General features: G+C 38.2%; 1 protein-coding gene across 31 annotated transcripts in view; it reads right to left on the bottom strand.

Moving 5' to 3' along the window:
- EHBP1 (EH domain binding protein 1) overlaps positions 1-17,580 on the bottom strand; it is a 207,745-nt gene that overhangs the window by 72,419 nt on the left and 117,746 nt on the right. For all 31 annotated transcript variants that reach the window (XM_086879111.1, XM_086879112.1, XM_086879114.1 and 28 more), the window contains 3 exons: positions 8,661-8,839; positions 7,983-8,031; positions 1,008-1,922 (listed from right to left, as the gene is read on the bottom strand). In XM_086879111.1, coding sequence (XP_086735237.1) covers positions 1,008-1,922; positions 7,983-8,031; positions 8,661-8,839 — 1,143 coding nt within the window. The remainder of the gene's footprint in view (positions 1-1,007; positions 1,923-7,982; positions 8,032-8,660; positions 8,840-17,580) is intronic.

The following is a 17,580-nucleotide window of genomic DNA, read 5'->3' as shown; positions in this document are numbered from 1 at the left end:
CAAGCTCCTTTCTCATCCAGTACACAAAGATGATGATGACGATGATGATGATGAAAAGAAACCTCACAAGACTTCACTGATTAAAGGAAAGAAATTAGCTGGCTCTGGAACCAATATTTGGCCATTGTCACTCATCTATAGACTGCTTCTCTTGCAATAATATTATGTTTATGGTGCTTACTCAGGAAAAAAACCCATAAAAATATTTGAAGCAATTCACACTACCAAAAGACTGGATATATTATTTTCTTACCAGAGCTAATGGCACAAAGCCCAAATTCAAGAAAACTTCACAGGGGTAAAATTATAAGCCTGCTTTGGCATTTTTGTAAGTGGAGGTGATAACATGTTTTACATATTTTTATGATGATATGATTTATTGATAATACTCAGCATATATGTAATATTCAACTTCCATTCTCACAATAAATCTGCAAGGTAGGTGGGCATACACTGTTATCTTTATAGAAAGGAAAATGACATTGTGGTGAAGTAACATGCCTTAGGCCACTCAATGGAAAGCAGCATAATTTAACAGTCTGGAGTTTCTACCTCATCATCCTGGCTATGTTCATGAGACTCTGTGGCTTCCCAGACAAGATTTTGAAATATCTTTAGTAAATTTTAAGGTATTCAAAGCTTATTCAATTCATTTCCTAATGAACTGATATAGTTTTCCAGTTTTTGCTTCAGTATGCAACACTCCAAGGAAATGAGTTGCAACAGACAGTGGCAAAAGCTTTGGAGCCATCTTTGAGATAATTGAGAACACAAATTTCTTTAATTGGAGAGAGATTGGAAAGATCAACAGTGGGACAATTTCTATAAATTAATTTTTCATGTAATGATTGTTTTTCAGCACCACCTACTTCTCAGGCAAAATATTTATTGCCCAAAAATAAAAATACACTGTTCAGTTCACCATTTATGCTGAAGATTTGGTGTAAATTACAAACACAGAGAAAGAACTTGAACAGCACCTCCACCCTAATTCACAAATGTCTTACCTGGGCTGTTTTTGCAGTTTGATCTGCATGATTTAAAGCTGTTCTGGCATCACTGTCAGAATCAGATTCTGTTTGCCTCGGAGAAGCATGTGGTTTCTTTGCAAGATCTGTATCCATATTATAGGAGTATCCAGGCTTAGAAGTAGGAGATAAACTTGGTTTTGTGACAGGTGAACTGGGATCTGCTCTTGTGCTCTCTGTAGATCCTATGCATCCCAGCTTTTCTTGCTCTGAGAAACCAGGGGTACTGTCTAAGCTCTGGTGTCTCTTCTTGTTGTTATCTTCACAAACAACTGTGGGAGACATATCCTCTTTTTGATCACTGACATGTGCTAAGTCACTGAAGTCTAAAGTGTCAGTTATCAGCAATTTTTTCCTTCCCAACACAGGCTGCACTTGTGTTGTCTCTGTACTGCTACACTTCCCAATTTCTTCAGATGCAGAAGTCCTTCCAGAGCTCTGCTGGGATTTCTGTGGATCCGTGTCACTTCGAGTCCTGCGTGAAGAAGGGGAAGCTGTGCTTGGGCTTAAATGGTCATCAGGAGTCTGATGCTCGCTCTCAGATTCGCCAACGCCGCTGTCATTTACAAACACAGAGTCGTCCTGCGAGGCAAAGTCTGCCAAGCCACTGTCTGGTGGCTGCAGCTCGGGCTCCCGGTTCAGGTCGCTCAGCTCCGCGTAGAACTTTTCCTGGTCCACGGAACTGTTTGTGTCCGTTTCGTAGTTACCCACTTTGTATGTGCTCTTACTGCTGTTCTCCTCTATCTGAACCACGTTCAGTTCCTGGCCGCAGAAATGTGCCCTTATCTGATAGAGATAGGTCATAACAGTCAGTTTGTCAGGGATGGCTAACAAAACCATGTCCGAAGGCTCCAGCAATCGCGATATTCCCAAGCTGGCAAACCCGTCATAAGCCTTTAAAGACAGACAAAATAAAGATGAGTGTGGCAGTTTCTTACCTATCATAACATCTCAAGAATGCAAGTGGAAGTTTCTGTCAAAACAAGCAAGCCTAAAACACATCCAGTGTTTACAGGGAGAACGTGGCTCTGACTATTACTTATTATTCTTTTGGCTTCATTATTGTCATTACTTCTTTTTGGTGCACTATCCAACATCCAGCTCATTGATTTTTCCTGAGGGCTTCTACGTATGTCCCGGGATATCTTCACAGCAAAGCCAACTGAGAGAATGTAACCAGCAAAAACACTCAAATGGCATTGTTTTAAATATTTTTAACATACGTCAATGTCATACTATACTAAAATCTTTTGTTACTCAAAATTGTGACACTTCTATGAGTAAACAGCTATTCATGAAACCCCAGATTGAAAACCCTTTTTGCACTAGGAAATCCTACCAATATATTAAATGTTTCTCACTCAAGTAGCAGGAAACAAGCAAACAAAAAAAGTCTAAGAGTTGGACCATAAAAAAAAAAGGAACTCAGGATGGCTTTTTAAGATAAGGAACAAAGATATAAGAAACACGACACTAATCCATCTTGAGCTTTATCACTGATGATCAACCTTCTGCCTTCTATTGGTCATGTAATTGCAGTGATTCCTGCTGATGAAAAACTATGTCCAGATAGCCAAAAAGAACACCACCACAGATTACTTGACACTAGACATAAATCACATTAATCCATCAAGCAAATGCACTTTAAAAACATTTGTTGATGCTAAATTAATAAGAAAGAGAGAGTGAAAATCATTCCCATTTCACTTTACTTTCTAAAAGCTAAACAGTTGCAAGCCTCCTGCTTTGTGAGGCCACATTGTCTTCTTTTACCGCTGGCCCTTTAAGTGAGTGGGCTTGGTGCATCAGGTTTTTCTAGTTTTGAAGAATTAAAGCCGTTTCTCAATTTACAATTAATTATTACTATCCTGGATTAACCTTGGAAGACAATATTGTGTTTCAAGGAAGCCTTTAAAAGGCCTCCTGTTAGCGTAGATGCACTCAGTTAAAGCATGTGGGCTTCTCCTCCCCCAGGAATCCTGCAGCTCCTTTTCACCGTCTCCTGAAGGGGCTTACAATGTTCACAGTTGATCCTACACTGTTTTGAACAAAAGCAGATGCTAAATTTAAGACATGGATGAGAAATCTGTCCTTTCACAAGGAAACACACATCACTGGCTTCAACTCTTCAACTTTACATTTTTTCCTTAATTTCTTTAGTTTTAGAAGAATAGAGAAAAAAAAAGTAGAACAATTATGGGTTGCTTTTTTAAATCTTCTTGGTTTTCATATTACTAAGTATTCAACAGTGAAACAGAATGTGGGGCTGGGCTGGACTGCTCCTGGCAAACCTGGATATTTTCCTTGCTCTGAGAAAAGGAGGCTCTCTGCTCCTTGCAATGTCATTCCCTACTCAATGGTCAAATAGTTCTCATTTCAGCTGCTTTTCAAACTCTGCTTCCAAAAGCTGGAATTTACCTTCCTGAAATTCTGCATACCTCCCCTCATGCTCAGGTGTAACTTTCCAAAGCACTTTAGGTGAAGTAATTTTTCTATCATTATAACAAATGATTGACAGAGTTTGTTTAGACATAGAAATTGTCTGAATAATTTATTTTGAAGCTCTTCTGGCTCTCTCCCCATGCAAAATAATTTAGCCTAAAATCATTGTTGGTATTTGGTGTGGTATTTCTTGGGAAGGTTATTATGAGAGACTGTTATGCCATTTATAAACACAGAGCTATGCTTAGATATAGGAGCAGCAGTGGCAAACCTGACTGATGTATTTGCTGATAAAAACTCAGATGTAGAATGAGAGGTGGGAGGGAATGGCAGCAACTCAGATGGGAGAAGAGGGACAGCTGCCATTTACAGCATCTTGGGAAACAGAGCTGGAGGAGCAGGATCAGGCTGGCTTTGGAGGAGAGAGAGACAAGATGGGTGGAACTGAATAGATATGAGGAGCAGAGAGCAGTGAGTTAAGGGACAGCAGTGCAGGGATTTGGGTGGGCAGCCTAAGGCATGGCAGATACCAGGAATGATGAATGTTCACATGACAATAGAAACCAGGCTGGGCACAAACACGTAGCCAGCCATCTGCGTTGTCTGTAGACTAAAGGTAACACCAGGATGTGTTGTTTGCTAAGTGGGTCAGTGCTGATTCAGTGGCATAAATAACTTGTTATCCCACACTGCAGGTAGTAGGAGTTACCATCTGAAGAATGACAGGACAGGCACAGGCAGTCCAGGGCAGCCAAAGCCCATAGTCATGACCTAACCTAAACCCCTTTTATACTCTCAATTTCTTATTTACATGCTAATAAAACTAAATTCTACGAGTATCTCCCAGGGTCTATAAAATGAAGGCAGGGACAGTGTTTCAGGATTGTCAGGAAAGGTACTTGCTTAGAAGTACCTACTTCTACCTTAGAAGAACACTACAGCAGGATTGAATTTGGAATGATGGATATTCTCAGCACAGCTGCAGTCACTTTTTGTTGGCTGCTCAGTTCTGGTGATGCCTGGGATTGAACACAGTTATTTCCTGCTGATGCCTGACACCTATTTCCCATTCCCTCTCACTCTCATCTGTATTTTTGCTTCTCTCCTTTCAAAGTACACTAAATATGTAGATTGGCACACCAATGTTCTACAGCCAGTAGCTCTAGAAATAGCAATTGTGTGTTCTGGATGTGTCTGCCCATACAGCAGTATGTGATGAGCTCTCCTTCACTGCTAGAAAAGCTGGGAGCTTCCTGATATTCCAACATATTTATAAATGCATCATATTTCTATCTAGTTGGTAACACGGTATTAACAGTAAATTTTCCAAGTCAAATTATTTTTGTTAAACAAAGGCATAACTCAGCCTCAGTTTTTGCAAATGTTTATTTCTCTGCATGTTTAACTCTGCTCCTACATGATCCTACTGATGCCAACAAGCATCTCCTACACATGCAATTAGATATGTTCTTAGGACTTCGTGGAATCAAATTGTAGAGGTGAGCATGAACACCTATTATAAAAACATAGCTCCAACTTCAAGGTAAGGAATATTTTCCATTTTGACTCAATACTACCCTTGTGAGTCTGAATTCTTCTATTTAAATGTATAATTTAAAAGGATTCCTTTTAAAAATTGAATATTTTATTAACATGATCACTCAATTTCAAATGTATTGAGGAATTTGGTAGAAGTGGTCAAGAACTGGGAAGCATCATAAAAATTAAAAGTGCCAATTGAACATCCAAAAGATATACCCACACAGTAAATGAAATAAGCTTCTCAAAACATTAATTAAACCAGAAATTCATTATTAGAACCACTCTGTTGTGCCCTTCTACTTCTCATTCCTTCATCTTGTCAAAGATCCAGCCCAAGTCTTGTTTAGTATTATATAGTATTATATAGTATTATATTTAGTTTATATTTTTAAAGTGCAGGACACATTATTAGCGACACAAATATTTCTATTGATGATAAGGAACTGTAGTGCCAGTATGCTGTAATTTTAATATATTTTTTATTAATTTAAATTTAATTATTATTTAATAATTATCAAATAGATATATTAAATTAAATTAGCTGTTTAATGCTACTAGGAAGACAATATGGGTAGTTAGCTACATCTGAGATTTAAGCAGAAGCACAACTCTTTGGACCAGCTGGGAAAGTATCCCTGTAGTGTTTGTAATTTTCTCCAAGATAATCCTGGTTTCTCTTTTGTTCCTGATAGAAATTTGAATTGCAATGTGCACCAAAAATATCTTCCAATCCAGACTGATGCCAATGTAGTAGTTGTTTGGGATTTTTTTCATGTATGTATATTCAGGACACTAAAGCCTATTTACCTATCTCCCAATGAAGTTTTTTCTTTTTTTAAATTTACTGACAAGCTGATTGACAGACATCAATTGGGATCCATCAGCACAAGCACCACAGGCATTATTCCAATCATTTCCCAGCTCTGTAACACACTGACATATTGGCCAAGATCAGATGTCACAGGTAAATACCCTTTTATATTCAGCATCAGTGGCAGCACCCAATTGGCAAGTGCTTGGTATGTGTTATAAAGAACCTCCAATGATGTGCCTTTTGTAAGAGCGTATTTCCATCTCTAATTATACTCAGTGTTTGCACTGAAATAGTTGTCTCTTAAGATTTCTCCTTTTTTCTATTAAAATACAAACAAGGTCATGCACTTCTAAAAGATACACTCCTATGGGTTAACCTTTAATCTATGGTTTTCCTTTTGGGGAGAGGGGGAGAGCCAGAAAAACATGAAAAAAAAAGAAAAAAAAAAAGAAAAAAAAAAAAAAAGAGCTGTTTCAGACAAAGAAAATCATCCTATTCATCCAAAGATGTTATTTTAATTGGTTAGGAGGAATCATTGTCAAATGTGCTACATATCTGCATGGAATTTCTAGGCAGCCATTGTTGGCAGTGCTGCATTCACTCCAACCAAGGGCACACGGGGTTATCTGGCAGAACTGTGTGAGACCAGGAAATAAATCTGCAGGAAGCAACTGAGATACTCAGTGTAGCTGTCAGGCAAAGGCTGGCAAAGTGATGAAAGAAAAAAACTGCACAATAACAACAATCACTATTTCTTCAATTCTGGGAACTATATCCTGTTAGAAAGACAGGCCAAAAAGTTCACTGTTTGCCACCACAGTTTCACAAAGAAAAGATGACTGATCATATTGCTAACATTTTTAATTAATAATCTATTCTTTCTTTTTTTATAATCCGGCTTAATTAGGCCAGACGCTCAACAAAACTTGAAGTACAAAAACATATGGTCACAGAAAATACTGTGATGTCACAGATAATCCACTTAGGTCATTTTAAGTCCTCCTATTATTATGAAAAAAAAATATCATCAGCCAAATACTCATTAGATAGGAGCAGTTTGGGGATATTTCATTATTTATAATACTTAAGTACTAAATTAAAGACAAGTAACTCCCTGCCTAACATATAAGTGCGCAGGCACATTAAAATATAAACAACATGAATTTTAATAAAGTACTTTCAGAAATTCCACGTAAGTAAATAATACTAGATTGTAGATATGTTTGCTATACAATATTGAACTTGGTTAATTTATTCAAAGTATATTTTTGTACCTTCATCCCAGTTAAATTTAGTGCCTTTTAAAGCAGTATAAAAATAAAATCACAGCATTAAGAAGCCTGATACTTAAAACAATTTTCAGATGATCTTCAGGAACAATTTTATTATCAGTGACTCACATGAAAATTGTAATTTCTAAACATGTCCCTAGGGCCCAACTGAAGCTTGTAACATGTCTAAAATAGTGAGCAGAAATAAACAGTCTTCTGGTGATTCCCAAGCTGAATTCCTGCTTCTTCCAGAGAAACTTTTTATATCTTGCACCTACAAAGAGTAGTTTAAAACAGTTGCACAGCACAAGGCGTTTAACTTTTTTGCTAGCATTTATTTGTAAAGTAATACCTTTTATCCTAAACCTCCCATGTTGTGCCCATCATTCAGCTGATGCAGCATAAGAATAGGTATAAAATTTCATCTTTAAAAATATAACAATCACCATCAAAGCAACATCAGCTGTGCCCAGTTACCAGAGCCTTGTTAATGCAACAGCAAGAGAAGCCTCATGTGCCACAGTCCAAAAGCAGTTACATTTTTCATTTTTTTAATTACGTGGCTGATTGGAAAAATCAGAGCAGTGCTCACAGAAGGCTGGTCAGGCCCTTCCTCTGCTCTCACAGTTAATGTAGGCCACACAAATATTAAACTCGAATGCCAGCCTCGCACTTGTTGTGAATGTTAAAACCATGACAAACCCGAGTCAATAATGCATCCGATTTGAACGGCGGGAGGTCGAATACCTTCTGTGAGCTGCAGTTATGACCTTACAAAACAACTGCACTTTCCCAAAATTAATAAAAACCTGCAGTGAAGTCAAAATTGATGCTATGGGTTTTTTTGGAAGGTTTTTTGGTTTTTCTTTGCCTGGCAGTTCTTACCTTTTTGTTGTTCTCTTTAATATCTTGAGGATTCAGGGACTTGTAGTCACTGAGGGAGAAAATGGCACAGTGGGTATATACAGTATTTGATAAAAGCAGCAGTTTTTAAAACAAACTAAATCTAAAAATTTGACATACAATAATATCATACAGTAACTAGCAATTTCACAGCAATTCAATCAACAAAACTAATAGTGTGGAAAATTAAAGGAATAAATAAATAAATAAATAAACACCGATTACATGTTTCATCGCCTGAAGCTCTCCATCTAAAAAAGAAGTTAAGGCAGGGACTAGAGGCCAGCCTTGACAACCAAATTTACCAGGAGGTAATCCGTCCTTGTCAGCATACAAAGAGCTTATTCCTCTCATCTCATTTCAACACTGGCGCAATTCTCATAATCATCTTGAAGTCAGTTCTTTGTATAAGATTAAGAAGAGAAAAACAAATCACAGAGAGGGGAGAAATAATTGTTTATGCAACAAGGGAGAGCAAAGAGGTCACAAAGTTTGAGCATTCATAAACCTGGTTTCTTAGAAAGGACGGTTCCCTGCTTGAAAGCAAAGGGTGAAAACAGTTCAGCACCTAAAACGCACTGGTATCTGATTTTTAAGTTTAAAAATTGTTCAGTATTTCTATGAGAGTTGGCTTATGCAGGCAAAGAGTACACAACTTACATTAGGTCTGGTCTAAAGTGATGTAATATTGCACAAAAGGATAAACCATTCCTCCACGACGTGGTAAAATTGGTGATTTTCACTCCCCTATAGTTTTTTGTAACTTCTTTGCACCACACGAGCAGTGACTGACTAGCATTTGGCTTTCTCCCCAAAACAGGACTTGGTATTGGGCTTGGCTGGAAAAAAAAGAGAAGAAAAAGAGAGAAGATAAAAGAATTTAATGGGAGATGAGAATTAACATTAATTGACCTAACTAGATGATCTGTATCCTTTGATGTGAGTTTAGGTCCTTCACAGCTGTCAGTTTACAATGACTGTAACTTGCAAAAGACACAAATCGCAAGTTATTATCTACAGTTGTTGCCCTAGGCACTTGTCTCCCAAGGATGCAGATATACAGGATTCCAGATCTACACAGGGGAAGAGGCCAAGAACTGTACCAGTGCTGAAACACGGCACAGCCCTGCACAGCCTGTGATACACAGCCTTAGAAATACTTCCCAAAATGCAGCCGTGGCAAAGCGTCCCCACAAACCCTTTCACAATCAAAGTCACGACATAGGATTGATGGATTCCTCTGGTACAGGCTCCAGAGGAGAGTTTTTGGTGCCCTTTCTGTGCCAGTGAGTGATTGCATAAAGGTAATTATGGCACCGTGTTTCTGAACAGCCACTTCCAACCGTACCGGAAGAGCCGCCTCTTCCAGGCTTTAGCTTTTCTACATGGAAAAGGAATTTCAGATGAAAACTGTTATCAGAGGATGGTTTCTAACAAGTGGCACTAGCTAACAACCATTAGATCATCATTAGCTAATAACAACCATTTTAAAAAAGGTTATTTTGATCCTTTTAGAAACATTTTTGTGGGCATAAGCCAAGAAATAAAATAGAACACTTCGGGCATTTGGTATTTGTCAGACTATCCGCTGCTCCTCAAATTCAGCATACTGATTGCAGCAGATGTTTTCAAGACATATACACTTCTTATTTCCCTAGAAAAATAATACTATCATTTTTAAGACTCCTTAGATTTAATCAAACAGGCAGAATGTGACTGATGCAAATCCTACATCTGAATTATAGTGAAAGAACTGACATCCCCTATTCATTCAATGTAATATAATTAAAAGCATATATACACAACAAACAAGCTCTCGATGCACTTTAGAGCTAAAGAGTTCCCAAATTAAGACAAATTAAGAGCAAGTAATTTACTGTATCACAGCCACTTAAGTTTATGGTCAAATGGATTTACTTGTTATTGTCAATTTCTGAAAGACCAACGATGCCCCCCCTTGACTGAAGCCTGTCAGTGCTCAGCAATTAGCTGCTATCAGCTCATTTGTTTTCACTGCTTCTGGGGAAAGTAAGAGTTCACAGAGCCAGGGAAGTAATTTTTCATTTACTGTCACAATCAGCCCTAAAAAGTTGTTGTATAAACACACTACCCTCCTCACCAGACAGAAGCACTGCTAACTCATTTACAAAGTTCAAAAGGTATATCTTGCTGAGATTTTTTTTTTTTTAATGCCACATCATATGTACAAAATAACTTGTTAGAAAGTGCTTACATTTTGTAATCCTGTCAACAATTCAAATCGGCATGAACGAATCCATTAACAATGATACAAATATCTCCAAATACACTGAATTAACAGCTTTAACAGGGATACACAAAATAGGGAAGGAAAAGCAGCATTAAATCATAAACTTTACCACACACAAGATTTTAATCAGAGAAACAAATTTCACGTAGCAGCTGCCAGACTGTTACTCCAGATTCAGTGAAGTAATTAAGATGTTGTTTTTCTCTTGTTTTCTTTACAACTTGAAGCAGAACCCAGTAACTAATCATTGACCTCAAATTTAAGGTGCTGTATTACTTAAAATATATTTGCTATTATAAGTTATATATATTGAAATATCACTACTGAGGGAAAATAACTAAAATAGCACTATCGAATTGTGGAAAGGTGATATTTTAACAAATTATTAATGAAAAAAGCTACTTCTTCAAGTCACAGAGATATATTAAACGTTAATTAGAAAGACTTAATACTATTTGATGAAACTCTCAACAAAAATGGTGTATTTTCCAGTCACCACCTAAATGCTTTCTGGTTAACTCTGAAATTGCCTTAGGCAATATTGCCATTTAAATGCTTTAATTACTTCACTAACAAACTGAAGATGTACCTGAATTTAAAACCAGGCTTTACAGAAGGAAACACAAAGGTATTAAAACAATAAATTTAGCAGAATTTCACACTTTATTTTAAAATTTATTTTAAAATTATCAATGTTTAAAGAGATAGACTGCAATTACTTGAAAATCTATATTTAGACTGGAGCTTTTTTCTGTGTTCATCTTTCCACTTGTGTTAGATTTTCTAAAAGCACTTCATCCAGAATACAGAAGATTTAGGACATGCATAACGTGCATACCACGCACAATTTTCTTTTCTCTTACCTGATAAAGCAGAAGTTGTATAAGGTTTTCTTTTCACTCTTATTAGTCCATGTTTTTTTGATAAAGGTGAAGTTAATACTATCACAATGTTATGCTCCTAATCACCACCTGCGTCAAAGCTTTCGTTATTTAATCTATGATAAAAGCATTCAACTCCAGACACAATGGAAATACAGAAGTAAAGGCAGAACTGTGTATGAGCACTTGGACATGCCTTCAGAGGAGTTAACAAATGTTAGTTTTTGGTTCTTTTTCACGAGTGTGAAAAATCATTATGCAAAACATTCTTTCCATATTTGTACATTGGACACATTAATTACTGGCTTGGTGCAAACACAATTACTACCAAGTGCCTATTTCTAGCATGTATTTGCTCTACATGATTGGCAGGAACTAATCAGATGAAATGAAAATTTAATAACCTTTTTCTTACATCCTTATTTTCAGCACTGACCACACAATTCTTCTGAACGACACAGCGGTCATGAGTTGCCTTTTCGAGCTCAAAAGCCGAAGTCCCTGCGAACTCGGCTGGAAATGATATAAAAAGCCCAAGATATCCACACCAGATTGCCAGAGCTGCTCACTGATCAACAGGTCATGGAATCTAACACAACTGGCTTCTGTCCAGCCGTGGAGCAACCGCACGGCGAGCGCAGAGGTTCCAGAGCTCGTCCCTCACACGGTAGCTCAGATCTAAACGCAGCATCATGTGGATGGATTTATCAGCTGGAGTCAGCACTGGCTTCAGGATATCTTCGTTTCACACTCAACAAAAGCACTGAAGGCTCTATTCTTCTTTTTACACATTCTGGAAGCTCAGTTAATATGTTTCATAGTGTATGCATTTTTTCTCTTGGGAGATTATCCCATCAGACCATTACTCTATGCTAACAAGAGGACAATAGCTTCAAGTATTAGGCTGCATCCCCACACTTGAAAATATTCAAATAGTTGTTTTTGCTGCTCTGAGGAACCCAGCACCAGGCACAGCGATGGCTCACAGAGCCAGGGTCGAGCTGCACCTCTGACACACAGCCCAACACTCAGGAGAAGAAAATCAAGACTGGAACTGTGATGAGAACATGGGGCTTTGGGACTGTGACACAGCCAGGATGAAGACTTTAGGGGCTCAGGACCTCAAGCCCTGAGGACCTCAAGGGCTTGTAGACAAGTTGCATGGGGGGTAGAGGTGTTTAAAGAAAGCAAGAGTGTTGAAGCCTAGAAGAGAAATATGCTGAGAGGAGTAAGGGGGGAAAAAAAAAAGATTTGTAATCTAGGTGGAAGGTTTATGTGGTTTGAGTTTTATATTAACAAACACAACTGCTAGAAGAGGAAAGGAGCTGAGACAACAACCCAGGACTGGTAATTAACTGCAGGAGAGGAAGCTCAGATTGAGATAGAGCTGAAAGTCAGAATAGGGAAGACCTACAAACAATGAACAAGCAAGTTTTTTTCCCCCTCAAGAGGCAAGTACAGGCTGGCCTCTAACTTATTTGACTGAGCAAAATAAAAGGGATTTTCCCGTACCCCTATCAAAACCACAAAGCTGTCTGGGCTCACTGAAAATTGTGCAACCATCAAAATGCAAGATAAGGTAAATGAAAGTAAGGCACAAGTGAAAAGTGAAAAGTAAGGTGAGTGAAAATGTGCAGCATGTGGCTGGGTGTAGATGACATTCAGGAAACTCACCTGAACAGTCTGAAAGGCTGTATAAAGGTGCAATAGAAAGACAAGACACCAAATACGTTTCAGACAAATAGATAATTTTATATCCTCAAAATTATATTCTAAAATATTATTTTTTAAATAACACAGGACTTCACCCATAGGAATGTCCCATTAGCTTGGGAGTATTAGAAATTGAATATGACTCAATTAATAGAATTTATGCCTTTGGCAAGGTCTGTATATGTCCAACATGCATTCAATTTTGTTTATTCTGGGCTGTGAAACAGTCTGGGCCAAAGTCAAAAGTTTTTACTAGTAACAGGAATATCAAATACAATATGGAAAGAGCCTGCAAAGATAGAATAGAACTGCTTTCTGTTTTATTCCAAAAATAGAGAAAACATGCTCATGACCCAGCTGTGCTGAGATGTTCTTTACTTAGGGTGGTTAGGTATTTTTTCCATAGCAGGTCACCATAAGATTACAATTAATTTAGTGACACATCAAAATAAAAGTGACACTGCTCTTTGCTTCTAGTAAGGGAAGATCATGCATGTATTAGAAAATACACATTTCCTAAAAAGAAATGTTAGTTCTGCTATTCTGTTACTCTGATAAACAAATTTACCAGTTTAGGAGTACATTCTTTAACTCTGTGCTCTCTATTTGCATGGTGCAAAATGACTCTGGTTCCTACTGTCCCTAAAAATAAAGGAGATATAAAAACCCAGCTGCTAGACACAAGTTACAGATTCACTGAATTTATTTCCTATATATGATTAATAACAAGCATTTAGGTAACCTCCAGGTTTCATCAGCAGCAGACATCTTAAAACTTCACCTTCTTCACTCTTCTAATTGTGCCTACAGCTAATGTGGATATGCAATAAAATATAAACTTTTATCTCAAAAGCCTTAGGCATAAGCTTTTAATTGCTTATCACTTTACAGGTTTAATTTTGGCACAACCAAACCAGTCCATGTTCAATCACAACCCAACATTTAGACATCTGCCTGAGCTGACACGATGCTCTCATGTTTGAACGTGGCAAGGTGAAGAGGAAGGTGAAATCCTTGGGACACACCTCAAGTTAGCAGTTGGTCAAGCAGGTCTGATTATTTTATGCAAAAAGGTTTTCAGTTGCCTGTTATATATTTTGATGGCCAGGAGCCTGGAAAGAGCTTTTCCAAACCATGCCTGGGCAAAGAAAGGAAAGCAAGCCTGCAGATGGCTGCCTCTGGTTACTTTGAGCGCTGAGGAAATGGTCTGGTAGAAAATTACAGCATGTGATCATACAAATGAAACATGCACACATATATAACCTACAGGTATCCAGTGCACAAAGATGGGAGAGACTGCAGTAACAAAGGCTACTGCTAAGTACTTCATTTTGTAACTTTTGTAATTATCTGGTAGCCTCCTTTTGCCTTCTACTTTGTCTAGTAATGAAGTAACATTTTCTTAGCTAAGCCTTTTTTGGTTTTGGTTTGGTTTTCATCGTCAGGGATTAAAAGGATGAAAGAACCCAAGAATTCAGAACTAAATTCTAAACCTTCAGAACCAAAATTCACAACACATCAACTGCTGGACAATTGCCTCGCTTGCGCAACAGGACACAAGGCTGTCTGCTCGTGGCAATCAATTAAGAGCAAGACAGACAATTTATTTCCAGATGACAACCTCCCCCGTGGATGTTCTTAGCAGAGAAGAACAGGACCGCACAGGAGTGTGGGCAGCTACCTCACCAGGCTGAGAAGCCCTAAATTTATTAGCTAATTGCAAGGAGATTATGTTAATGAACTAGTAAAAGAGAAACAAATCTGAGGCAACATAATGAATTGGTTACTTATGCGGAAGTAATTTCACCTGATGGTCAGTACAGCCAGGAAAAAAGTTACAGTGATCTCCTTCTCAGACTGAACTATTAAAAAGGGATTGGACGAGGCTCACCTAGCTTCTCTTCCCTGAGGTTGCATAATCTTTGTTTTGAACACCGTGTTTTCAATTAAAAATCTCAAGAAAAGGTATGTAACTCATACCATTAAGCAGAAGCGAACACGGAGCTCGGTCTCTGATGATTACACGTATTTATAATGTAACAGTATGAACAGATGACATGCAGGGATGGGGCCTCATTTTTCTGCTCTCAGAAGACAGGCAGTTTCCTTGTGTCCACCTTCCTTCCTCCAGCTGTCCCGGTGGCATGTGGGCTGAACGCTCTGCTCTCATATAATCTGTGCTGGAAGCCCAGATGAGCTACCAGGATGCTGCTGGTTCACAATCCCTGGCTCTCTGCCACGATGGGAACGTTCAGGGTTTTGGGCAGGTTGCCAGAATTAAGCAACTTAAACCACAGATGAGGAATAGCAATTTTCAAAGCTTTTAACTTTGTTAAATGTGAACTGAACTAGCAAAACGCACCTCCCTGGGCCCAAGGCTATCTCTGCCACATTTCAAAGGCCTGCAGCAAACAATGGAAGTGTTAGAGCTTGTCAGAAAAGGTCACAAGAATCTCTTCTAAAAGAAAGCACAAGGCAAACTAAAAATGAGAGTCACTGCCAATTCCTCCTCAAAACAGTGAACTCTTGTTGCTTTTGCAGGAATTTCTTTTGACAGAGCCATTAAATAAACACAAGTCATTATCCCACTCTTCAGAACATTTCAACAGACATGGTTTTCAGGCAACCTTCTGATGTTGGCTCATTAAAGGTGACATTGCTCAGAACTTTATAGTTACCTATTTTGTAAATCTACTGCATCATTTGCATTAATGCACAACCATAGGCAGATTTATGGAAGCATTAGCCTTTACCTATGAGAAATCTTTGTTTTAAATACTTGAGAACACAACACAGATGCCAGATTTGTGCAGGTATGTGCAGTAACAAAGGAAAACAATCTCTTTTTGGGTGTGCTTAGAGGACTCAGTATTTTTTAAGCCCAGTATTGATGTCACAGTACCTCTGAAGGCCACAGTACATCTCTTGTAGAAATAAAATCGGTGTATTTTACAGTCCTGAATAAGGTGCTGGTACCCATGAGCTGGCACCAGGCATAAAGATGGATATACTTAAAGCTCCTGAGGACAGCAAGAGATAAATGAGAACTTCATGGATACAAGTTTTTGCCTTTATAAACTACTGCATAGGCGGCTGACTCTATGCAAACAATCACAAGATGGAGATAAACAAAAGTATTGCTTCCCTCCTCAGTGGTAAGGAGAAGCTGTCCACAGATGATGGGGAGACATCTGAAATGCTCAGTACTTTTTTCTACATCTGAAATGCTCAGTACTATTTTCTACATCTGTCTTTATTCCACAAATCAGATGGAAGTTGAAGACTTGCATTACTCATACAGATACAGAAAGGTCAGATTTCAGCCCCATGTGGAAACAGCTTAGATAAGCCACAAGCTTTCAGATCAGCTGAACACATTTAATGTAATCCTAAGGTACTGGAAGAACCAATATGAAACAACATCCAAAATTAATGGTCAGTTTGGAAACTTGAACACAGGGGAGAATATTAGAAGAGTAGGAAAAGACTACATTTCCTTCTAGTCTTTAAATGCATAAGATAAAGGACAAATAGCAAGAATGCAGACAAGCAAATTAAAAAGAGGTGGAACAAATAATTAAGCTCCTTCTTAGAATAAGAAAGTTAAAAGAAGACAAGCAACAAACATTAATTTGTCATCAACAAATCATGACTAGTAGTCCAAGTTGCTTCTACAAGAGGGAAGCAGGGAATAGAGAAGCATCAAATAACAGGTTACAGATGAAGCTAAGCTCTTTTAATTGATCAAGATGCTCTCATAAAAGGAAGCATGGAAAACAGAGCTTTAATGAGACTCAGATAGGTGCAAAACGGGCTGGAAAACTATATCCAAGACTAGTTTTAAGTGATTCTTGGGATTATGCATTAAAAGGGGTTCTGCAAGAGTATTTCTTAGATTAGGTGCAAGTCTGAATTGGGAAGGTGAATGATGCACTGGACAAGAAGCTGAGAGGGACACTGAATGCACTAGAAGAACTTCAGTAACATAAAAAGGAGTAAAGTTCTGAAAAAAGCAGTATGAAATTCAATAGGTACAAGTGAAACATAGGAAGGAGTAATCATTTACATAAATGCAGGATGAGGAAGAACTGGTTAGGTAACAGCTCTTCACAAAAGGATATGGGGGAAACAGTCTGTTCAAGCTGAACATAAAGTCAACAACATCAGGTTGCTGTGAAAAAGACAAACTTTGTACTGAGATGTACAGACAGGAATAAAGCCGGCAAGACACAGACAGACTCTCCCACTCCATACAGCATCAACAAAACCACAACAAAAATTTTATATCCAGTTTTCCCTGAAGAAGAGTGCAAGGAAGATGAGCCCAAAGAAAGATTGGAGTGGGGAGCGGGGGAAAGCATGAAGAAAGCTGAAGCACATTTTGGTCATTTATGGTACCAAGATAGAGGAAGGTAGCATGGTCAGTCATCAAGTATGTAAAATTCAAAGAAGAAAGCAAACTCTTTGACCCCCACATCAGTGTTTACTAAACCAAAGTTACAGGCTTTAGTTGCTAGAGGTCAGACATCAGGAGAAGCAATCTCTAATGCAGTATAATGAAGCACTCAAGACTGCCTGAGAAGTCCATGGATGTTTCATTGCTGTTTAACAACAGGTTGCAGAAATCCTTCATTTTGTAAAGGAGAACTTAGCCTTTGTGCAAGCAGAAAGATCTTTTGGATGTGCTTCAGACCAACATTTTCTGTGTCCCTTACCT

Source organism: Cyanistes caeruleus, chromosome 2 (assembly GCF_971803275.1).
Source record: "Cyanistes caeruleus chromosome 2, bCyaCae1.hap1.1, whole genome shotgun sequence".
In the NCBI taxonomy this organism is placed as follows: domain Eukaryota; kingdom Metazoa; phylum Chordata; class Aves; order Passeriformes; family Paridae; genus Cyanistes; species Cyanistes caeruleus.
Note: the sequence above shows the minus strand (reverse complement) of the source record. Positions and strands in the feature narration are given on the sequence as shown.